Source organism: Mobula birostris, chromosome 3, assembly GCF_030028105.1.
Source record: "Mobula birostris isolate sMobBir1 chromosome 3, sMobBir1.hap1, whole genome shotgun sequence".
In the NCBI taxonomy this organism is placed as follows: domain Eukaryota; kingdom Metazoa; phylum Chordata; class Chondrichthyes; order Myliobatiformes; family Myliobatidae; genus Mobula; species Mobula birostris.
Window position 1 is genome coordinate 158,550,441 of NC_092372.1, and position 25,673 is coordinate 158,576,113.

Below are 25,673 nucleotides of genomic sequence, written 5' to 3' on the forward strand. Positions count from 1 at the left end.
GCTTCATCAGGCGTTTGAGAAGATTTGGTGTGTCACTAAAGACTCTCACTAGTATCTATGGTTATACCATGGAGAGCATTCTGACTGGTTGCATCACAGCCTTGTGTGGAGGCTTCAATACACAGGGTGGAATGAGGCTGCAGAGATTTGTAGACTTAGCCACTCAACATAGGCACAGGTCTCCCCACCATTGAAAGAACATCTTCAAAAGGCAGTGTCGCAAGAAACTGGAGACCATCATTAAAGACGCTCACTATCCAGGACATAGATGATATCCTCTCATTACTAACATTAGGTAGGAGGTAAAGCAGCCTGGAGACCAACACTCAACATTTTGAGAACAGCTTCTTCCCTTCCATCATCAGATTTCTGTACAGTTCGTGAGCATGACCATGCTTTTCCTCTTTTGTATTATCTATCTGTCCATGTGTCTATCTATCTATCTTTGTAACTTATATTACTTTTTTTATTTCTTGCACTGTCTCAAAACAACAAATTTCAGAATAAATGTCAGTGGTAATAAATCTGATTCTGATTCTGATTCTGATTTGATACCAGCAAATGAAGCAAAAGTTAGCCGTGATTGACTTGGGATAGCTTAAACAGACCCTAGGCTCATTCACATGATATAAATGAGATAGTGTTTAATTTGTGTGGAATATTTCAAGTTAAGGCTTTATAATGGCTGTGACCATGATTTTGAAGAAGACAAAAAATTTCTCATCATAATGTGAGGTTCAACGTATTGTGGTCAACTTCAGAGATCAGAGACATGAAAACGCAAAATGTAATCGGTGTCGTGGCTGGAATCACCAGGTAATACATGCGTTTGCTGCATTCATAAATAGATCACAGCTTCAGTATGGAAATAGTAACAGTATTTTCTTTAGGAACTAATAGATTCACAACTCAAATGTTATGGAGTTTCTGAGGCTCAGATTTATATTAGAGATTTTTAAGTTTTCGTTGCTTTAATGTTATAACACTAAGTTATCTGATGAAGCAATTTAAGTCATCATTTTAAGAATTTATTTTCTTTTGTTCTTTGTATTCCTTGTATGGTTTACATTTCTGCTCGGCAGCTGTAATATAGCCAACTCGTTGTTTGTCTGTTAAAGTCATGTTGGAATAATGGTACTATCAGACATTTTTACTCTTATTAATCTTATGGAAGCCATAATTGGAATGAAAAAGATTGTAAGGTCCTCCCTCTTGAAGAGGCAAGTACTTCCTCTGTTTCCATGGAGATATGTAGCACGAAGTTTACTTTTGCTTACTTGCTTCGTTTCATCAAGGTTAAAGTGGAATGTGTGCTTCCAGCAAAAGCTCAAGCTGTTAATTCTGGAATAAAGGGAACATGAAGTCTGAAACTGATTTCTCATAAGATATTTGTGTATACTTTGCATCTGCTCTACAAAATGGTGAGAGAAGTGACGTTTCTGAACCTATGGGCAATGAATGTAATACTAGAGGAAAAGAGTAGTATTGTAACTGTGTTCAAAAATTAAGCCTTCCCTGTGTTAACCAAAAGTTATTACTTCTTTAATAGCAGCTTTCCATGAAAAAGTCGACTAAAGTGCAGCAATTTGTTCTTGTTTTGATAATACAATAATAGTATCCAACTTCTAGTTTCAATTTTAGTAGTTACATCTACTGATAATGAAAGTGAAGACCATGAAATTTGTTGATTTCATTTTTGATTTGTTGAGAGGAGCACAGATACAACTGGCCAGATCAGAATAGGCTTGCTTATCTGGCAAAGAAACCGGAAAGGAAACAAACTTTGTGGGGAAATTGCTGCATCAGAAGTTGTGTGCTTCAGGTCAGCATTGTCACAAGTTCAGTTAATCGGCGGACTTGTCATAACAGTTGGGAGCAATGTCTGCGCTTTTCTCAGGTCACACAGGTAAAGTACATCAACCAGAGCAGCTTTGTTGTATTTCCACTTTTGCTTGGTGCCTCGGGATACATTTAGCGGTCAGGTGACAAACATCCTTGAGCTGCTTCTGCTCTGATCACGCAGGGTTAAAATTTCATACAAGTGAGGATTATTCGTTATCTGTGACACATGACCATTGTGTAAGCCTGTTAGAAGATCTTACTGCGAGAACTGACTGAATTATGAGGTGGCAACTATTTGGATTCTCTGAAGAGCTTTTTCTTCAATACAAAACGTGGCTTCTATTTTGACAAGCACAATTGGATAAGAAAATTGTTTTTTTATTATACGAGGATATCTCCACATTCTCCCTTCTTTCTTTTACAGCCTGATACTTCGGATGCATTTGTAAGTCATGTGAGCAGTCCGGTAGGTAATGTTTTAATTTATTATTAACTCAAGCTTGGCAAAAAAAAGCTAACACGTCTTTTTCTATAGCGGCAGCATCTGATAGCATTAAAGATATTTCCCCTTCTACTATTGTGCCTTATCTCTGCTAGTTTTATTATGAAAGGCCTTTTCATACAAAATTGGCTTTGTGCTGATTGGGTTTATTAGTTGGGAGTGCCTGGTGGGAAGTTATGGAACTTGATTAGATAATATTTAATTGCATTTGATTTTGATCTTTTTATACTCCTGATCTTCAACGGTAGCTGTCAGATATAAAATTTCATTTCCACATGATTTTGAATAGATTGAAGGAGCAAAATTTTATTGGAATATGACGTAGTGTCATTCATGCTTAACGTGGCCTTTTTTGTTGAACTTGCTGCTCAGGATCTCTGTACAGGCTAGTTTTCAGCAAACACTTAATTGTCTATATTAGGGCAAACTATTGTTGATAGTTTCTGTAGATCGATATGTTTAGATTGAACAAAACAGATCAGAAAGGAGCAGCAGTGATAAATGGCCAGCGTTATTTGTTTTTTCAATTCCATATGCCCATTTATTTCTGAAGGGCTCAACTGTGAGAAAGAAAATAGCAAGAGATTTGAATCAAAAACTGTAGATACAGCTGTTAACTAACTAATCTCTTTAAAGATATGCCTGTTCAATAGTGTGTGTGTATCTCCCTAAGCAATTTCTCTAATATAATTCCTATTTCTTTTCTTTCCACCACCCCTTTTTTGCTAATTTAGCAGAATTATAAACAGAATTAATCTTGTGTTTTATTTTGTTTAATTTTTATATGGAGGGAGGAAGGAAAGTTAGGATGCAAGGTATTTTTATTATTGCGAGTTCAGCTTGGCCATCTAAAATAAAAATTGTCTTCTGACCAGCATTAAGAACCTACATTGTGAGATATTAAACAATCTTAATGTTTCTCATGTGCACAAAAGTTTGTGGTTCAACACTTCTTGATCTGACATACAGTATAATTATCAAAAACTTGTACCAAGATTGTGCAGAAGGGAGAAAATCAACTGAGAGAAGTTGCTGAGAGAAGTCTTCCTTCAGATTTCTACAGAAATTTTTGTATGCCTTCTTGGACAGAGGAAGTAGCGGATCTCTGCACTGGGTGTTTGAAATAAAAATTTGTTATCTTCTCTGAAAGATGCCTTTTCTGAATACATTGGATCTATCTTGTTATGTTTGAAATTGCAAATTGTAAATGTATTATGAATCGTGGACAGTTTATTAAAATCATTAGTTTTAGATCCTCCATTATTTCTTTTTATGTAGTATTCCTACTAAATACAATCTCCATGACCACACCATCCCTGTTGATCTTGGGCATTTAACAATGTTGGCCAATAGCTTTGACCATTTGCCAGTACCTTTGGTGTCAATCATTTTGGCTCTCGTTGAATTGTATTTGGCAGACCCAATATTCAGGGCAATTCAAAGTAGCAATTTACTGTTTATGATTATCTATCCCCAACTTACTGTGTGTTGCAAAGCAGATTGTTTTGTTTTAAGTTTCTTCATTAAACTTTTTGTCATAAGTAAGATTTTTTTTTCTTGATGTTTTATAAGTGGAAATTATTCTTTTATGTAACTGTTGGATTTCCGGTCACTTCTTTCTGACCTTGACGTCAATTCTGATGAAAACTCATCACCCTGAAGATTAAAGCAGTTTCCTTCTCATTAAAAGCTGTTAACATGCTGAGCAACTCCAGCATTCTCTGATTTATTTCAGATTTCTGGCATGTGCACTATTTTGTTTGTGCATCATTCAGTTCCATTTTGAAGTAAGTTTAATAAGTGGTGTTCTGTGTTCAGATATTTTTTGTAGTTACCATTAAATTTGATATTGTTACTACTTTTGAACTTTGCTGTTATTTCCTGTCTGAGTCCCCTTTGGTAAATGGACATGATGATTTTCATATGTAGTTGAATTACAAAGAACCTTTACTCTCTGGTGAAGGAAGAGTACAAGTTGGATCTGCCAGTTTAACTGAGTTAATTATGTTTTCATATACTGAATAATATCAAAGGTTATATAATAAAATGAATGATATGTTGTACTCTGTAGGACTCACTGATGATATGGCAATTGGCAAAATTCAGCATTCTCCAGCAGGTTTAAAAAAAAAGGCATACAACGGCAGGGGATGCACGGACAATCCTTAGTGCTGTACCAGATAATTAAGCTTCTACTTTGCATTTTTGGGGAGACAATTCTGGCTTTACTCAGCAGTTACGCCTACCATTAAGTGGGCAACACAAGCACATGTGTCATTCCTTCCAGTCTAAACTGAAAACACTAGATGCTGCCTGCCAGTTGTATTTTTTAAAAATTTATATATATATTTATTTTAATATAATATAATAATATATAATATAATACATAATTTATATATAACCAATTATCCATATATGGATAATTGGTCACATTGCAGCCAATCTAAAAATACGAGCAGCACCAAAGAGTGGAGAGGCCCACCTTCTCCCCACTGCTCACGGGAGGCCCATAGGTTGAATTCTTTTCAGCTCTCGGTTGGAGCACCAGCATCTGGCCTGCTTCCAGCTGCAGGCAGGGGTGCGTAGCATCCCTTCACATCCCCTCCTGTGTAACTCAGACCCTGCCCTTCCACCTCTGGTGGAGCAGGCGCACGGCTGCCATCTTGCACACCTGCCAAGAGAGCCACTTCTGTCTGACTGCTGTCCAGGTTTCCTGATCGTGCAGCCTTGAGGAAACTAGTTGAGGAAACTAGCATCAGCTCCGTGCAGCTCATCCATGCCAACTCCTGTGCAGAAAGCCGTTCCCTTTCTTTGTCACGGCTTCCAGATGGGATGCTGTTGTGCAGCAGTAGTGGGCATTGTGCCTGTGATTGTTGTACTTTTTACCTTTTACTTAATGCTTCCAACTTACCATGTCATTATTGGCCCTTCTCTGTGGAACTCAGTGGATTCTTAAAGTAACATTACATCACTGTTCATATCATACAATCATTCATCATAGAAACAAGCCTTCAGCCTGCACCAACTAACACACTTTATTCTTGCCCTCATTTCACAAACTTGCAATAGCCATATGGAAGCTACAAGTGGTATTCCGCACCGAATTATAAACTTCCTTTTATCCTTTTACTCCAAAGAGGATGTTCGTTTATAAATAGTGTCGTTAATGAACTGAAACATGTATTTGAGGAAGCTTAAATTATTGATATTTAATTAATTTTGAGCCATTCTTTAAAGCAGCTGTACATTTTGACCATCCCTACTTTACACAAAAAAGCCTCATTTGTAAACTTCATGCTGATAAGCACAAAATTGATTAAAGAGGGTTGAATCAAATGCATTATTACTTTGCTCGCATAATGTTGTAATGAACACAAGTAAACGGGAAAGTAGCAGGAGCACAGAGAGAAATCATGTTGGATAGAAAAAAAGCTAAGAACATCCCTGTAGATTGTGAAAGAAATGATGCGAGAAAGAAAATGAAAGAAATATGTCTTTGTCGATCAAAGTCTGAATGTTGCTCTGTGAATCTATAAAACTTTAAAGCAGAAGCCAAAAGTAGTTCTCTTAATCTAGAATGGAGAGTTAACTACTTTAATAGAAACTTGACTTTGTTTGGACTGGAATTATATATTCTCACCTATTAAAAAAATTGGAGGAAGGTGGGGAAAAAGGAAGCATTGCCTTTATTGAATGCAGACACAGAAAGGAATTTTTTTATGACGACATTGCTCAGACAGATTCTGTCTGGCTTGAAAGAATCTATTTACATGCCATACAGAAACTGACAGGAATTTTTCAGGCAATTTGAAGAGGTTGTGAATAATTATTGAATTATAATTGTGGGGTCTTTCTTTATCATGAGTCAAACAAAATTTTATTCCACAGTCCATTCTATGATGGGAATCAGCATTTAGTAGAATCTTGTCTAACAAACAAAGATTGTGCGAGAAAGCAAAGGATCAAGTAATCTAAATAATGAGCAAATCATAATATGAAGTGATAAACAAGGTGATGATGTTATATGGGGCTTAAATTAATTGTCACCTGAAAATGATGGTGAAGTGATTGACATGGCAATGCAACAAGGTGAAGATATAATGATGAAGATGCCTCAACCCACACCATTTGTTTGACACAACAGACAGCAGATCTGATTATCTGGAGCAAAAATAAATGAAGGAACCTAGCAGGTTCCCTTCCCCACACCTCACTAATGGATAGTGTGTATTTCAGGTTTTAATGCTGCGTCAATACTGATTGCTTGTTTGGTTGACCACTGATTCTGCACGTAGTGGAGCTTTTTGTTGTATTGCAGGGGACAGTTCTGTACGGGATCAGGCAAGCCATGTATATTGAATCCAAGGTCACCTTTACCTAAGGAAATCTGTTGTTACAAGGTCAAGTCTGCCATTCTTTCTCTTCTTTCTAAAGAGCCTCATTTGGGAAGCTGATGAATTTCAGGGACCCAGCAAACAGTATTTTTATTTAGTAAGCTGGACAAATCGAGGGATGTCACTGATTTTAGAAAGTGAAGAAACAAAGTGGTTTAGGACCTTAGTCGACTTGAACACTTCTGTTGTAAATACAAAATATTCTGCAGATGCTGGGGTCAAAACAACACTCACAACACGCTGGAGGAACTCAGCAGGTCGGGCAGCATCCATGGAAACGATCAGTCAACGTCTTGGGCCGGAACCCTTCATCAGGACTGAAGAGAGAGGGGGCAGAGGCCCTATAAAGAAAGTGGAGGGAGGGTGGGAAGGAGAAGGCTGGAAGGTTCCAGGTGAAAAACCAGTAAGGGGAAAGATAAAGGGGTGGGGGAGGGGAAGCAGGAAGGGATAGGCAGGAAAGGAGAAGAAGGAACAGGGGAAAGCACAATGGGTAGTAGAAGGAGGGGGAACAATGAGGGAGGTAGTAGGCAGCTGGGGGAGGGGGCAGAATGAAACTGGGGTGGGGGAAGGAAGGGGGTGGGAATTACCGGAAGTTGGAGAATTCAATGTTCATACCAAAGGGCTGGAGACTACCCAGACGGTATATGAGGTGTTGCTCCTCCAACCTGAGTTTAGCCTCATCATGGCAGTAGAGGAGGCCATGTATGGACATATCCAAATGGGAATGTGAAGCAGAGTTGAAGTGGGTGGCAACCGGGAGATTCTGTCTGTTGTGGCAGATGGAGCAGAGATGCTCGACGAAGCGGTTCCCCAATCTGCGTCGGGTTTCACCGATGTAGAGGAGGCCGCACCGGGAGCACCAGATGCAATAGATGACCCCAACAGACAAGTGAAGTGTTGCCTCACTTGGAAGTACTGCTTGGGGCCCTGAATGGTGGCAAGAGAGGAGGTGTAGGGACAGGTGTAGCACTTACGCTTACAGGGATAAGTGCCGGTGGGAGATCCGTGGGGAGGGACGTGTAGACCAGGGAGTCATGGAAGGAACGATCCCTGCGGAAAGCGGAGAGGGCTGGAGAGGGAAAAATGTGCTTAGTAGTGGGGTCCTGTTGAAGGTGGCGGAAGTTGCGGAGGATAATGTGCTGGATCTGGAGGCTGGTGGGGTGGTAGGTAAGGACAAGGGGAACTCTGTCCTTGTTGTGGTGGCGGGGGGATGGGGTGAGGGCGGAAGTGCAGGAAATGGAGGAGATGTGGGTGAGGGCATCATTGATGACGGCAGAAGGGAAACCACGATCCCTAAAGAAAGAGGACATTTGAATGGAAAGCATCATCCTGGGAGCAGATGCAGCGGAGACGGATGAACTGGGATTAGGGAATGACATCTTTGCATGTGGCAAGGTGGGAACAAGTATAGTGGAGGTAGTTATGAGAGTCAGTGGCTTGTAGAAGATGTCAGTGGACAGTCTGTCTCTAGAGGTAGAGACCGAGAGATTGAGAAAGGGGAGAAAAGTATCCGAGATGGACCATGTGAATTTGAGGACGGGGTGGAAGTTTAAAGTAAAGTCGATGAAATTAATGAGCTCAGCATGGGTGCAGGAAGCAGCACCAATGTAGTTGTCAAAGTAGTGAGGGAAAAGTTGGGGAGCAGTACCAGTATAGGTTTGGAGCATAGACTGTTCCACATAACCAACGAAAAGGCAGGCATGGCTGGAGCCCATGCGAGTGCCCATAGCTACACCCTTGGTCTGAAGAAAGTGGGAAGAGCCAAAAGAGAAGTTATTAAGTGTGAGTACCAGTTCCGCCAACCGGAGGAGGGTAGTAGTGGTGGGGAACTGGTGAGGTCTATTGTCCAGAAAGTAGCGGAGGGCTTTGAGGCCTTCTTGATGGGGAATGGAGGTGAATAAGGACATCTGTTGTAGTCAGGGTACTGGGGTTTAATTCTTAGCTTCTGAGCTGAAGTCGTTTAGTGGGTGCCAGCAGGGAGTAGTCCCAAATGTTGCTCCCCTGTAAATTTAATACAAAGAGGTCTTCTCTTGTCTGCCACTCCTGCCCTGCTCTCACTGACTCCCTTGTCCCCTCCCTCGCATCTCTACTTCAAGGGCAGACAACTTGATTATTTGCCGCCTACTAGTCCTTCGGTCAGACAGACCTTGAACAGAGCACACATTTTCCGAAACAGCACGTAGTCAGCTCAGAGAAGAAGAGTTCTCCCACAGAATCTTAACTCGTTCAGGATTTCTTTAATAGAGGTGTGTACCTTTATAAACAGCAACTCTCCAGCAAATCTCCTGCCTCGAGGTTGTGATTAAAATGCAATGAATGGGTTCATTTCACAGGCCAAGGAAAGGAATTTTTAATACACAACCCTCATTTCAATTTTTGCAATTATAAGGAAACAGATCTCAAGCTCAGATCAGTGCTGACCTGGATCTGTGCCCAGATTGAACGTAGCTGGTGACTGTGCTAAATTCATTAGACCATAAGAGTAGAGGTAGGCCATTTGTCTCATAGAATCTGCTCCGTGATTTAATCATGGCTGACCCTTTTTTTTGCTCCTCCCCAGCCTTCTCCCTGTAACCTTTGATGCTGTATCCAAACAAGAACCTATCAGGCTCTGCCTAAAATATACCCAACAACCTGGCCTCCACAGCTGCCTGTGGTTGTCAGTTCCACAAGTTCATCACCCTCTGTCTAAAGAAATCTCTCTGCATCTCTGATTTAAATGGACACCCCTGTATCCTGAGGTTAAGCCACCTTGTCCTAGACTCCCCCACCATGGGAACCATCTTTCCTACATTCACTATGTTGTTTCTGCTCTCTGCAGGTCCTTAGCTTGTGCACATGTGGTCTCCGCTGCCCTACATATATTCACAGCCCTTTCTGGTCTTTTTCACGGAGCAATCTTTCTCTGAGAACATTATCTGGGATTCCACAAACTATTTTGTCTATTTTGACTAGTAAGTCTCTCAAATTGCCTAGCTCATGGGTCTTATTCAATGTGTGAAGATCAGCTAAGTATTTGTCAAAGCTGCCACCTCGGTTCAGGTCAAAGGAAAAGAACTTGTATCTTTCAAATCTGATGTTTTTACTTGGGACAAAATACTCAAATGTTGTCATCAGAGCGTCCATCGCAAAAAGGCTGCCTCATCAGTTTGAAAGCTGCTGCAGATGTCCAAAGCATCTTTGCCAATTATGTGAAGAAAGATGGACACTTTCAATTTTTCCTCTGCCTCACCAGCTTTGCTTGCCGTTCAGTATATACTAAATCGTTGTTTGAAGCGTTTCCAATTCAGCAAGGTTGCCAGTAAATTGCATAGCCGTAGCAGGACTTAAATTATCTATTGAGGGGATTTTTAAGCTCTCACCTCAAATTCTTGGTGAAATTTGAGACCAGATGCTCTCTTGATGCCATCTTTCTTTCTTAGTTGCTGGCTGTATTCAGTTAACGCTTCGTATTTTGACCTTCGTATTAAGCTGGTTTGGGGTATGCAAATTATGTGTCCTCCCCATTGAAACTCGTGTTCATTGCTGAGGCTGTGGCCTAGGAGAGGGCTCTGACGTTGTGTTACAGTTCCCACCAGCTGATTTGGAGTATCTTCTGGAGGTGCAGAGCACTGTTGGCATTTCTAATGTGCGTTAAGGTGTCTGTTGGAGATGTCTCACTAAGGTACAGGAGAACTGCTCCTTGGTAAGGTTGTGAGGTTTTGCTGAACTTGATACGTTCATCTCCAAACACCCCTTTTCTCAGCTGGGCCAAAAGAGCACCTAAAAGAGAGTGGTGGGTTTCATCATTGGTCCCTGCCTTAGTTAGCATGTGGCTGCCAGGAGATGGAACCTTGTCCATAACCTTCAAGGTTCTGTCAGGGACATTTATTATTGAAAGTTTGTGTTGTACAATGATGACACTGGTTAAGAACAGATTCTTTTTTATTTTTGCAGAGATATTCTCCCATACAGTTCCTGTAATGAATCAACATTGATTTTGGAACTCAGCCTCTGAAAATGCACATACACAAAGTTAACTAACTTTTTTGTAATTCAGTCACTGGGGTGACCTTGGATCGATAAAGGAGGCAGTATCAGTTGAATGTTTTCCAATTTGTACTTCTGATTAGCTCCACCCCAGTTGGAAGCTTACTACTGGAAGTCAGGTCCAGCATTGCATTGACGAAGGTTGAGAGAAGTGTTGGGTAATGAAGCTTACTTAACTGACACTAATCCACACTGAGACTGGGTATCTTGTGGACCCATTAATAAAGATCACAGCTTGTATGCTGTCATGTCACAGGCAACATGAAGATGAAATATTTCTGTTGACGCTGAAGTGTGGACTTTGGTAAGCATCAGGCCTGTTTACTGCCAGGCATCAGTTTTTTTTCTGTAACAATCTCAGCCAAAGGGAGTAGCTATGTTAGGTATGGGTGCTGAGTAGCACCCTTGTGCTATGGTCAAGGAATACCTGCTGATGAGTCAGAGGTTGTGGTACACATAATTAGCAACGGCTTAGTTAAGAGAAGGAGTGAGATCCTGCAACTGGAGATGACGGAGCTAAGTATCTTTTTAAAGAGCAGGACCTTAAAGGTTTTAATCTTCAAAGCTCAAACTAAATTTATTATCAAAGTACATATATATGTCACCATATACAACTCTGAGGTTTGTTGCAGGCATACACAGTAAATCCAAGAAAAGCAATAGAATCAGTGAAAGACTGCACTCAACGATGAACAAAATACCAATGTGTAACAGTCAATAAACAAAACAAACACAAATAAACAAACAAACAAACAATAAATGTAGAGGCCATGAGAAGAAGGGTCCTTGAGAGGGACTCCAAAGTTTGTGGGAACAGTTCAATGTTGGAGCAAGTGAAGTTATACTGTACCCTCTGGTTCAGGAAGCTGATGGTTGAGGGTTAACAAGTGTTCCTGAACCTGGTGGTGTGAGTGCTGAGGCCATTGTACCTTCTTCCTGATGACAGCACCGAGAAGAGAGTATAGCCTGGATGGTGGGGATCCCTGATGATGGATGCTGCGTTCCTGCTACAGTGCTCCATGTAAGTGTGCTCAGTGTTCCGGAGTGCTTTATCTGTGATGGATTGGGCTGTATCCACTACTTTTCGGAGGATTTTCTGTTCAAGGGCAGAATCCTTGGATTACTTCCAATGCCAATATCTAGTGAGTATAGAATAGGTTAGGTGAATGTATGGCTGAAGGGATGGTGCAGGGTTATGGAAATGTTCCTGGATCAATGGGGTCATCTCTGGGGAAGATAAAACTTGTACAAACTGCATTGGTTATACTTTAACTGGAGTGAGATCAACATGCTTGCTGGAAGGTTTCCTGGTACTGTTGGGAGAAGGCTTAAAATGAGTTTGCAGGGAAAAGGGTCTCAAAGTATTTGTCGTGTTGGAGAGATACACCCTCTGGATTTCCAGCATCTGCAGACTCTCTTGTGCAGATGACTCAAATATTGGGTCCACAATATTATTATCACCACAGGGCTCCATCTGCCACGCAGGAATGGTGACTTGGTGTCCTGGGTATAGAATTTGTCATTGAGCTGAAGGAGAGGGAAAGTTAAAGGGGAGGAGGTTAGTCAATTATTGCATTAACTTAGTATTGAGTATTGACCATAACTCAGTATATTCTGAAGTGGTTATGGAAAGGAATAAACATGCACCAGTAATAAAAATCTCAAATTGGGAGAAGGCTGATTTTATTAACATAGCAAGGACCTCGTAAAGGTAGAATACTTGCAGGTAAGTCTACATTGGTACAGTGAAAAGTATTCAAAGCATAAATAGCAAGATTTCAAGGCTGACATGGCCCTGAAAGGTTAGAAGCCAAGGATAACAAGCAAAGGGAACCTTGAATGTTGTGAGATATTTAGAATTGGAAGAAAACACAAAAAAGGAAGCATATGTTAAGTATATGGAACAAATGATAGGAGGGACATGCCAGAAGTACACAAAATTGCAGAGAGGCACTTTAAAAGGAAATTGGGAAGGCCAAGAAGGGTCATGATAAATGATTAGAGTATGACAAATTTGGTCCTCATTTTCAAATGTTAGGGCCCATGGAATCCAGGGCAAGTTGGCAAAATGGATCCACAATTGGCTTGACAAGAGGTGACAGAGGATGATGGTATATATTTACAATATTACTCAAATATGACCGAAATATTAAATACACAACTGTTGCGGCTTGTACTAATGGTAAGGTCCTAGAATGTACTGAGCGACAGAGGGACCTTGAATTCTGTCCATTGCTCCTTAGGATGGCAGAAGGGATACTGTGCATACCCTCAGTCTGACTGTAACTGGAGAACTGCATGCAGTTCTGGTCACCGAGGCCATATAGGAAGGATGTGAATGGATTTCTACAGGCAGCCAGATTCTCCATTGTCTGTTTTGATGGACTGAGCTGGGGTTTTTCGTGTGGTTAGTAAAGGTCGTGAGTAATGGTTAAATCTGTTCCTTGCGTTTCTCTTGAGATTGATGCACAGTGAAGAGCTTATTCATTATGCTTAGCAATGATGGATTTCACACTGTTTGGGAAGCAGCTCTTTGCTGCTAGGAAACGACAGCTGGGAGCGGTCTTGGCCTTGCCCTGTGGAATGGGCATTTTGAGCTGAAGGATCATGATGATGCTATGAGAAACATATCAGCTTCCCAGCCATGACTACTGAAAGATACGTGAACTGAGGCTATCATGCACCCGGATTTAAAGTGTGCTCAAAGATTTTTGTTTACTTTTAAAGGCACACTGTAAGTGCAAGGTCAGATTGTAATTCTGATAAATCCACAATTTATAAATTGTCAATATTATAATCATGATTTTTTTTATAATCATGACTTGTATATTTCTACTTAGATGAACAATGTGGAGAAATGAAGTTTGACATGAGGGGCTGATTTTACATCACAAAATGGATAGATTAATGCTATGGAGTGTAACTGTCAGATTTTCTGAAAAATTTGATTTGCCTGTGGCTGAATTGTCTTGCACAATTCTGTTTGCAAAAAAGAATGAGGTTATCCTCGCACTCTTTGCTGCTTTCTTGAGCTGAACAGTTTGTCCAGATGACAAAACAAGAAGCCTGTTCAACAGTTTAGACTATTTTGCTGTCCTTGATGGCAGTAGGTGAATGTGTAGTACTCTCAGTGTGGGGGGAAAAGCTAAGATGCTTCAAAGTTGCTTTGTTGCGGAGTTGCTGGCTGCATGGTTGAAGAGGTTAGGTTCGCAGGATTTTTTTGAAGGTGTTAAATGGAACAAGAAATTTAGGAAGTTATTCTAGAGTGTAGGGCCATAGTCCCTGTGGATGATTTTGCCAGAGCAGAAACAGTTTCTGTGTAGTTTTGAAATCAAATAAAACTTTGAAGTTATTTCAAATTGGTTTAGTGTTGTCACTTCTACTGAGATAGTGAAAAACTTTGTAATATATCCTTGTATCAGTGCATTGAGGAAAATAACAATAACTGAATTCAGGATAAAATATTATAGTTTACAGAGAAAGTGCAGTGCAGACAGACAATAAGGTGCTCTCTTACTAGGGGACTGTTCAATAGTCTTCTATTATCATTGTTACAAATTGTACAAATTAATTTTGTTAAGTTGATAAATCTACATTTAAATAAGAATGTCCTCCACTGGGTTAAATGTTTGACTGCTGACTGAAGCAACGTATTTCCGTAGCTCCAGTACTTAATCGAGAATAATGTTGGGAGAACTTTGACAACTAAGCCAGCCTTCTATTTTTAGTTTGTAGTATAAGGTAATGAAATCTTTAATTTTCCCTTGTCCTGAGAGATCTTTGGCTCCAAGTCAATAGCTCTCTGGGAGTGGCAACACAACTGGATAGAGTGGTTAAAACAAAAGATGTATGCATTCTTGCCTTTATTGGTCAGGGCATTGAATATAAGAGGATGTTGTTTTGTAGCTGTATAAAACTCTGATTCAGCCAGATTTAGAGTTTCACATGCAGTTCTGGTCACCCCACTACAGGAAGGATGTGGAGGCTTCACAGGGGGTGCAGAAGAGTTTCAGCAGTATGTTGCCTGGATTAGAGAGCATTAGCTATGAGGAGAGGTTGGACAAAGTTAGATTGCTTCCTCTGGAGTGTCAAAGGCTGGGGGAAAGCCTGAGAGAGTTGTGAATAGTTTAGATAGTCTTTTTGCAAGGGTGGAAATGTCAAATAAAAGAGGGCGTAGGTTTAAGATAAGAGGGGGTACATTAAAGGAGATATGCAGAGCAAAATCTGCACACAGGGAGTCAGTGGTAGGTGTCTGGAATGTGCTGCTAGGGGTGATGGTAGAAGCAGACACCACAATGACATTGAAGGGGCATTTAGACGGGCACATAAACATATAGGGAATGGAGGGAAAGAGATCATGACCAGGTGGATGAGTTTAGATTAATACAGCATCATAATCACCACAGGCATTGTGAGCTATGGGTCCTATTCCCATGTTCTACTGTACTGCGTTTTATGTTTATTGCTTGAGAAACCAGTTTACTGGTGCAGTCTGCATCATGGTATAATAGCACTTCAAATATCAAAGAAAAAAATATGACTTTTACAAAATAGTGGTTAAGTTTATTCCCCATTTCTTCACCATTTATCATAAGTTTATGTGTCAGTCCTATCACTAGTATACAATGACAAGTCCCACAGCAGCAACAATTCAGACCATGTGATCAACCGTTTATCATGACCAAGTTACTTATGGTGGAATGTGGAGAGGAAGACATGTTCTGCCTGGGAACTTAGCGCCAGTTACCTTGAAGGTTAAAGGGAGAAAGTGAGATTCACCAAATACTTTACAAGTTCAGGGAGTGGCAGTGAATGTAGGTTTCCTGACTCAACTGTGGGATTTGTTGTGTGACTGTAACAATATCTGAGTTGCTACCTCTATAAAATGGGAAGAGTAAAAATAGTGTTGTAAATAAAATATGTTATTGATGTTGTGCTTTATATCTGGACTGATAGTCGGCTTATAGTGAATGAATCCATTGTCAGGAAAATAATATAAAGAACTAGGCAAGCTGCAGAATATTCCATTGATGCCATTCAGTTTGGCTATATTACTTGTATTTTTCAAAAGAATGGGATGATTCATCCTTTACTTTGTGTTGTATACATTAAAGAGACAGCACAGCATTGTTTACTGAATAGAACTCAATAAATGGTAAACTTCATAACAAGATTATTATCAGTTGGAAAGCTATTTCATTATCACAGTGGGCCAATTTACAACTTTTCCACCTGTGTGATTACTTCATGGAACAGATTTATTACCCTATTATCCTTTGATTAAGATTTTTCCATAATCTATAATCTGCTTGATTTTTTTTTTCTTCATACAAGGTTAGTTAACTCCCCTCCTTTTTGTACATCTCAGTATCAAATCCTGTCATATCCTCCTGTGAAAAACACTGAATGGTTTACTTCATTATAGGCACCAAACAGCTAGAATTTGGTCTGGTTCTACAGGTGTCTGGACTTTTATTTCATCAAAACCATTGAACATAAATTGGACCCAGTTAACTACTCAGGCGAGTAATTTCTTCATTCAATCCCAGTCCGTTAGGGGAAATGAAATTGTTTAGTTGTAATGAAGTTATATCTGGGTGCATGATACAAGTTGTCGAAAATAATTTTTACGATGTTCATGCCACATCTGAGGTCATTGCCAGATTATAAATTTTGAAATAGTGATTTATAGGCAGAGATTATCTATTCTACCCACTACACAAGATTTCAGCTAGTGCTGAGAATTTTGCCCCACAAGATATCTGCTCTAAATTCCTTTTCTGATATTTGTGTCCAGTGCTTTCAGAAGTCCCAGTTTCAGATGATAACAAATTAATTGTGTGCATTCACTTGGTGTCTCTGAAGGTGAGAAGAATATTGTTGTAGACACATCCTTTACATTTGTTTTCCATTTCTTTTTCCCTCCCCCAGTCTCGCCCCTTTCATGGTCTCCATTTCAGTTGTGTTTAATAGTGATCCCATACTCCCTCGTCTACCTTCTGTGATGGGAACATTCACATCTGGAGCTAATAATCCACTGGCCTTGCCCCTGCATATCTGGTTTTCAATCTTTCCTCATCGCCTTCTTCAATGTTCTTCATATGTTTTGTTCCTGCTTAGTTTAAATGTAGCTTGTCCTTACTAAACCAGTGTTTTTTTTTTCTGTTTAGAAATTGCTTCTACTGTAATTGCTTACAGTTGGATTGCTATTTTACATGTTCGTGTCAGTTATAAAGTTAAATTGGCTAGCAGAACTTCACTGTTTTTATAAAATCAGAAGTCTCGCAGTATACATAATTTTCATGAAGCAGTGGCTGTTTTGTTACATTCCTTCTTTGTTGTTTTGACTTTAAAGGTCGCTGTATTTTTAACAGGGAATAAGTTTTCCTAGGAAGGTACTGAGTATATTTCGCTCTCAGAATCAGAATCAGATTTAATATCATCAGCATATGCCATGAAATTTGTTAACTTTTTTATGGCAGTAGTTTGAGGGGTGATTGATAAGTTCGTGGCCTAAGGTAGAAGGAGTCAATTTTAGAAAACCTACCGCATTTATTTTTCCTACATTTACACACTTAGTCCAGCGGTCATGGAGCATGTGGATCCCTTCTGTGTAGAAGTCAGCGTCTTGGACCTCCAGAAGTGGTCCACATGTAGGGGTAATTGATAATTTCATGGCCTAAGGTAGAAGGAGATGAGTTATTAACTTCAAACTTTCTGCAGTTTCACTCAAAGAGTTGGACTGCAGGTGCATGTAACAAGAGCTGTATAATTCATCTCCTTCTACCTTAGGCCATGAACTTATCAATCACCCCTGCTGTGGACCACCTGGAGGTCCAAGATGCTCTCGTTACATGCATGTGCAGTTCAACTCTTTGAGTGATAATGCAGAAAGTTTGAAGTTAATAACTCATCTCCTTCTATAACTTATCAATCACCCCTGCTGTGGACCACTTCTACAAAGAAGGGATCCGTATGCTCCACGACCGCTGGACTTAATGTGTACATGTAGGAGGGGACTATGTTGAAAAATAAATGTGCTAGGTTTTCTAAAATTGACCCCTTCTACCTTAGGCCACGAACTTATCAATCACCCCTCGTACAATGAGATACATGATAAATAAATATTTTTTAAAAACTGAGTTGTATTAAATAAATACACATTTGTAGATATTTTCGAGTGTTGACAAACCAAATTGCCTCAAAGTTCTAACGAAATACAGCCACTGAATTGCCTTCTTTATAGCTGAATCAATATGTTGCATACGGGTTAAGTCCTCAGAGATATTGACACCCAGGAACTTGAAATCACTCACTGTTGCTGCTTCTGATCCTTCTGTGAGGATTGGTTTGTGTTCCCTCGCCTTACTCTTCCTGAAGCCCACAATAAGCTCTTTGGTCTGCTGACATTGAGTGCAAGGTTGTTTTTGCGACACCACCCAACTATCTGGTATACTTTGCTCCTGTACGCCTTTTCATCACCATCTGCAGTTCTGCCAAAAATGGTTGTACAATTGTACATTCTGGCTAAAATCCTGTCACTCTGAGGGTAATAAAATCTAAAAGCAAAGTCATGCAGTGCTGCTCTGAGGAAATAGTTGAACTATTTGAATGCTTTGAGTTTTAGACCAGTCCATACTCGGAGTCTTAGCTATTAGCCCAGTTGAGTGTATCATCACCATCATGGACTTTATCAGCAAGTGTATTGAGGAATGTGTCGTGAAGTGTACTATCGGGGTACTGTAGATAAACCAAGAGATCTATTCCCTACTAAAGTCAATGTCTCCATCATTCAAGTCAGGTCTCCCTACTGAAGTCAAGTCTCCATCATCCTGACCTTTACAAGAAATAAAGATACAACATCTGTAAAGCTATCAGATATGCCAAGAGACAAGACCACTCCAAAATTGAGTCCCAGATCAGTCGTATGTGGCAGGGCTTGCATGCAGTAATGGGCTGTGAAATGAAGTCAAGCAGCATCCTTAATACATTCTACAGTATGCACGTTTTAAACAGAAGGGGATTGTTATATTACCAAACTTCTAGACAACCTCCAATATACTGGAGTGAATGTTCTGGACTAGCCATGTAGGTGTCACAGCCATGAAAAATCACCAATGCCTGGAGCTAATGAAATTTGGCATGTCCCATTTGACCCTCACTAATTTTTATCAATGTCTGACAGAAAGCATCCAACCTGGATGCATCAGAGCTTGGTGTGGTAACTGCTCTGCCTATGACCATAGAGTGTTAAGGCTCAATTCATCACATCACAGAAGACAGCCTCCTCTCCATGAATTCTGCCTTTACTTCTTGATGCCTCAGTAAAGCAGCCAGCAATATCAAAGATTCCAACCACCCTTGACATTCTCTCTTCCCTCCTTTTCCATTGGGCAGAAGATGCAAAAGTCCAAAAGCACATAACACTAGGTTCAAGGCAGGGATGCAGTGGTAGCTGGAGCGCACCCAGCCCATCTTTAAGAAATAAGCCAAAATTAACAAGCTAATTAATTAGGTGCCGCCCAGAAGCCAGTCTTCATTAGAGGAACTGAGGTGGAGAGGGTCAATAACTTCAAATTCCTCAGCATTGAGGGTCGATGTTTCTCTCTCTGAAGAGTGTCAAAGGATCTGTCCTGGGACCAGCACGTAACTGTCATCACAGAGAAAGCACGGCAGCGCCTATACTTTATTAGAAGTTTGTGTAGATTCAACATGACACCTCAATCCTGACAGCCCTGTCTTTTCAGCCTGTCTGGGCTGGCGTTTAAGTTGACCAAACAATGGAACAGCTAAAGGCTCCAGCACCCTGGAAAGAGGAGTGAACATCGCGTAGAGCAAGTGAAATCGGCAATCACCTCTGATATGGGCTGACATTTACGTGCCAGGCGGCACCTAATTAATTAGCTTGTTTATTTTGGCTTTTTTCTGAAAGATATGCTGGGTGCTCTCCGGCTGCTGCTGCATCCTTGGTTCAAGGACAGCTTCTATACCATAATTACAAGAATATTGAATGGTTCCCTCATACAATAAGATGGACTCTTGACCTCACAATTTTTCTTGTTATGACGTTGCATCTTATTGTCTACCTGCACAGCACTTCTCTGTGGCTGTTACACTTTATTCTGCATCCTGTTGTTGTTTTAGCATGTATTATTTCAATGTACTGTGTAATGAATTGATCCGTATGAACAGGACGTAAGACAAACTTTTCACTGTGCCTCAATAAACCAATTCCAGTTCAAAATAATCAATGCTGGAAACACTCAGTAGTTCAGGCAGCTTTGTGCAAGGGAAATCTTCGTCAAAACCATAATATCTGTGATATTTACTAATCATTGCTTCATTTTTCATTTCTTTAGATCAAATACAGTACATAATTTAAAAATAAAATAATTTCAGTATAACTTATTGAGCATTCTTCAAACTACCAGATTTCAAGCCTTTCAGAGACTAGTGTTATGAAACTATTGTGCAAGATGAACATAATAAACAGAATACTCAGAGTCGGCTGCCATCTCTGGAGTTAGAAGCAGAGCTAAAGTTTCATGTCAGTAATCTTTCCTCAGTGATATTGTACATATTCACCTGTTTCAGTTGTAACTGCCAGAAACTAAATTGTTCTTTTTTAATAATTACAGGCACCAAATAATTATCTGAAGAACTCATCTTTCAGTCACAACTCATCTCAGTAAGTTTTAATAAGATGCATTCTAATTATTACCAACCCCAAAAAGACTTTAAGGTGGTGGTACAGTGGTTGATTTAACATCAAGATTGTTCTGAGACCTGAACGAACCATCCAGAGACCAGATTCCAAATCCTGCTGTAGCAGTCGTGGAAACCTTAATTCAGTTAGCAATATAAAAATATTTGTAAAAGCATATAGAAGTGCTAGATTGACATTAAAGCTCACATGGGTAACAAATGTCCTACAGGAGAGGAAATCTGTTGTCCTCAGTTTATATGCAATTCCAGACATAGAGTAATGCAGTTGCCTGCCTTCTAAAATTGTCTGGAAACCTTTTATGAATAGGCAGTAAATGCCGACCTGATCAGCAAAGCTAAGATCACAAAAGACTAATAAGTAAAATCAAATATTTACCCACTGAAGCTGGGAGGACTTGTTATTTTGTTAATTATATAAGTAGTGACACATTAGTAGGGGTAATGGGGTAGTGTGGTCTGTGTGGAGTCTGCTGTTCCTCACTAGGGCTGGGTACATTTCTGCTCCCCCGGCTCCACTGTTCCAGTACACAAAGATTGGCACGCTTGTGTACGACTCAGTGGCTGAATCAGGAAGGAATTGAAGGGAATGTTGTGGGTGGGGGGGAGCTGAGTAGAGAATAGATTACAGGGAAAACTAATGGAGAATGAGATTGCTCCGTAAACTAGCATGGACTCGGTGTCTTCTTGCGTCATGAAGAATTACTGTATGTTAATTTGTTCACTGTTGAACTATGGATCACAGTAATGTTTGTTCATTGTAGAACACGCATTTAAAGCAAATGAAATAGGAACTAAAGTTTCACTAGGGTGATCTGAAACCACAGGTATAAGTAGAAATCAGACCTACAGTGAGTACTTACAGTATATAAACAGCAATAGTTAATAGAAGGTTTAATAGAACTGTTTAAATTTACTGTCTTTACTGACTGACTGAAGAAAGGCCATGCTCTTTTGGGGTCTAACCGAAGAGGATTCTTCAATAAATCAGTGAGTTTCTACAAAATTATTGAACACAAGGAAAATTACTGTTTGTGAAATATTTGACTCGTGGAGTGTCAAAAGTAGAACTGTAGAACCATACATCGCAAGCTGAGGGAATTCAGTTTATTGTGGCTTTAGTGGATCTTTGTTAGAGCTCTCCTGTTGGTTCTTTCCTTATGGTCTTCCCTTAACTCCCAGAATTTATTTTTATTTTTATACAAATGTATGTTCATTGAAAAGTTACTATTGAATCCACTTCTGCCTCTCTTATGCCCTCTTGATTCTTTTGCCAGTTAGTTACAATCCTTCTCCGCCAGTTGCTGTTTAAAAAAAAATGAGAGTGTGGAAAATGAGCAGCTAGAAGGCACACGAGGGCATGTTTAAATCAGCAAATCCTCAGTGATCACCTCAACGGATGATTGATGTATCTCCTTTGAAGATTGTTTTCCAGCGGGCATAACTGGAAAATGCTTGAGAAAGAAGAAACAGGAAAATATAAGGCAAAGGGCAAAAGCATGTTTTCTCCCAGATTTCAGCAAAATTAGTAGGAGGTGCTCAAGTGGATGTTTTGATTAAAGCTGGGGCACCACTGAAGGACTTGGCTTGCCTGAACCATCCTTTTGTATCAAAGATAAAGTGCAAGGTGAAGAGAGGGAATAGACAATCAGTTTATCTTCATGTAACCTCTATTTGTGACTCGTTTGATGATTGGAATAGTCATTTTCAAAGTTCCTCAAAAGCCTGAACCACAGTTTTAAGGCAGTTAGGTGGGTCCAGAGTAGCAAGTTAAAATTAGTCTGACAAAAGCAGAGTGGGCTTAAGAGGCAAATGTTTCTGCGTCATCTTCTTACTTGCAGTGTGGAAAGAAATTCTGCAAACACTGGATTAATTCTTGAAGTGTGCTAATGTGGTAAGTAATATGGAGAGAAAAGGTAGAGAGTTCCTTTTTTTTATTGATTTTGACAATGCTGACATTTAGAATTAGAATGAAAACTAGTTCTTTATTTAAAATGCTAGTGGGAAGAATCTCTGCTTTTAAGCAATGTCAGCAGGCTTCAGTGTTCTCCAGCAGCTTCTTCCAGTATAGTGAAAATGGGGAAGTTTGGGAGAGTTAACCTTTGCGCATAAGAAGTTCGGATTTCTTCCTTTAACCGCAGCTATTGATAGAAATTAATGAGTAGACTGTTCTTGGGCTTAGTAGTGCGAATGCTACTGTTTCTACTATCCATCAGGGACTTGGTTTTAGAAGTGTGATGTAGATTGGTTAGATTTGTGAATAAAACTGAAACAAACAAGGCAGATATAGAACAGGAGGAGGCAGCTTGGGAGTTGCTTCTTGTACATGAGCAGATAAACGGCCAATGAAGTTTAACCATGGACGGCCTGAAAGTACTGCACGGGGAATGGAAATAGGCAAGACGTGGATTCATGAATTATGGTGAAATAGTCATTATGTATGGAGGGAAAAACAGAGGGCTTTTCATCACCTGAAACATTAACTCTGTTTCTTCGCCACGGATGCTTCCCGACCTGTTGAACATATCCATCATTTTCTACTTTTATTTCAGGTTTCCAGTCCAGTCATTTTTTTGTTTGCTTTTAATTCTATTAGATGCTTGGGAGAAAAGGTGAGAGTAGAATTCAAATTTGAATGCAGAAAACAGGCAATAGTAAATCAGCTGCCTTATTCTGCTCTCTCCATTCCCCACCCGATGACAAAAAACGTAGAGTGTGTACTGAAGCCGGCTAATTGCTGACATATTTATCCCTGTTGAAGTTGCAAGTCAGATCAGGAACAATTGCCAGTGATCAGAATTAGATCCGTCAGCCCTGAGGCCGACTAGTTAATCAGTGCTCAATATGTGTAGCTAGTGCAGTCTAACAGTCAAGAAAGTCAACAGAATGTTAAAAAATATTGTAGAATGCACAACGTGGAGAGCTGAATTTGAAGCCCATGGCAGTTCCTGTCAGACCACACACTGAGCACTATATCAAACATCAAAAAAAATGGCACTCAATTTGTAGAGATAGCCAAAAGTAAACCACAAGACAGATGTTCACAGTTTAAAGTAAATTCTTTATCAAAGTACATATATGTTACCATATAATACCCTGCGATTCATGTTCCTTATATCTACAGTATCTATCTATCCATCTATCATACATCCATCCACCCTCCCTCCATCCCAGCCCTTCGAGCCGCACCACCAGCAACCCATCAATTTAAACATAGCCTAATCTCAGGACAATTTACAATGAGAAATTAACCTTATAACTGGTACATCTTTGGACTGTGGAAGGAAACTGGAGCGCTCAACCTTGCACGCATTTACAGAAGGAAAAGAAATACAATAGAGTTTATGAAAAGCTATATAAAAACAAGGACTGAAAACTAACCATTGTGCTAAGGAAGGCAAACTGTGGAAATAAAATATAATATTGAGCTGTAAAGATTTCTGTATCCACACCATTTCAGGAGACTATTGGTTGTAGGGTAATGTTCCAGAGTCTAGTGGTGTGGGGCTTAAGGCTTCTGTACCTTCTGCCCAATGGTAGCAGCTAGGTTAGAGCACAGCCTGGGTGGTGGGGGACTTTGAAGATGGATGCTGCTTTCTTGTGCCAGTACTCCATGTAAGTGTAATCAGTGGTGGGGAGGGCTTTGCCTGTGATGGACTGAACTGTGGCCACCACTTTCGGTCCCCTTTTCTGTTCCTGGGCATTGTTTCCATAGCAGGCGTGATGCAGCCAGTTAGGATACTCTTTGCTGTGCATCTAAGGAAGATGAGAACACAAGATTAAGAATTAATGCACAGGATCCAAAACAGGCTGTTCAGTTCTTCAAGTTTTCATGACACTGGGATCGTCTGCTTTGAACCACATGATGGAGAAAGACAATCATTGTTGAGCTAACAGAGAGGTTGGGGAAGAAAGCTGCAGTGGAGTACAAGTGAGATCATAAATGGCCTGACCTCAGATATCCTGCATCATTTACACTCGCTGTCTTGTTACCTGTTTTCATTCAACTGTGTAATCAGCCTTTTCTGAAACAGTTCAAGAATCTGCTGGTCATTATAGATCCCATGGATTAATAAATAAATCTTGTTACTGTGTGGCTATGTGTTACGTGATGTTGGCAAGTTTGAAAGGCACTGTTCCATTTAATATTGCATTATGTCTACAATGTACATAGATTTTCCTTTCTTTTATCATATTCTGGGACCAGTAAATGTCAAGATTTACAGCAGACCATGTTGTTAATGAATGCTCGAATAATTAACGTTCTTGCTCATAAAACTCCTTTCATTTCTAAATCCTTATTCATGTATAAAGCTGGTTCTCCTTCTCTTTCTTTTGGCTTCACAAGATACTTTGTACTGAAGTTAAATATATTTTGACTTATTTGAAAGATTTTAATATTTGTTTTCTGTGTGCAGGAGTGTGGAATCAGGTCACATTATGGAGGAAGGTTATGAGCTTGATCTGACTTACATTACGGAGCGCATCATTGCAGTTTCTTTTCCTGCTGGCTGTTCAGAAGACACCTACTTTCACAATCTGCAGGATGTAACACGGATGCTGAAATCCAAACATGGAGATAATTATTTGGTAAGGGTTGCAGGGAACTAACTGAGTGAAATTTAAATCAGAAATTTTTATTAAGTTAACTAAATCATTGTGTGTAACCCAGAAGAAACAAAAAATTTCAGAAATCTTGCCTGTATTCTCATCTAGATGTTTCTGCCAATCTTCACAAACACTGCTCCAGTGGAACACAAGAACTTCAGAGAAATCCTGGGTGTCTGCAAATGTTTCATCCGTATTGATATGAATGTTTCCATTTTGATATTTTAGGATATTGGAGAATTCTGTTATTTGAATTTCTTTTGTACATTACCAGACAAAAAAAGCATGGAATGGTTATTCAAGCGAAGTCAAACTCTTGGTGCATTTTTGCTGAAGGTATTTGGTAGCAAGGATAATTAGATGTTCTGGAAAATTTGCAGCTAATGAGGAACTCTCAGGAGTGGCTCAGTGATAGGTTGCGTATGTTGAGATAATTAAAAGAGTGCTAATCTTCAAATATAGGATTACTGAGTGAATTCTTTCTTCAGGAATATGAAAGATATGTACAGCATTTTAATTGTAGTCATCAAGCAGGTTAGACAGATTCAGATACATGTACTAAAGATAGTAGGTGC

The 25,673-nt window shown here is 39.8% G+C and overlaps 1 protein-coding gene across 12 annotated transcripts in view; it reads left to right on the plus strand.

Annotated features, from left to right (window-relative positions):
- LOC140195375 (tensin-3-like) overlaps positions 1-25,673 on the plus strand; it is a 449,612-nt gene that overhangs the window by 250,236 nt on the left and 173,703 nt on the right. For 9 of the 12 annotated variants that reach the window (XM_072253585.1, XM_072253576.1, XM_072253579.1 and 6 more), the window contains 3 exons: positions 2,267-2,308; positions 20,406-20,455; positions 24,909-25,080. In XM_072253585.1, coding sequence (XP_072109686.1) covers positions 2,267-2,308; positions 20,406-20,455; positions 24,909-25,080 — 264 coding nt within the window. Of the gene's footprint in view, positions 1-2,266; positions 2,309-20,294; positions 20,315-20,405; positions 20,456-24,908; positions 25,081-25,673 lie in introns of those variants that run through there. The other 3 variants (XM_072253577.1, XM_072253584.1, XM_072253588.1) reach the window with 2 other exon arrangements.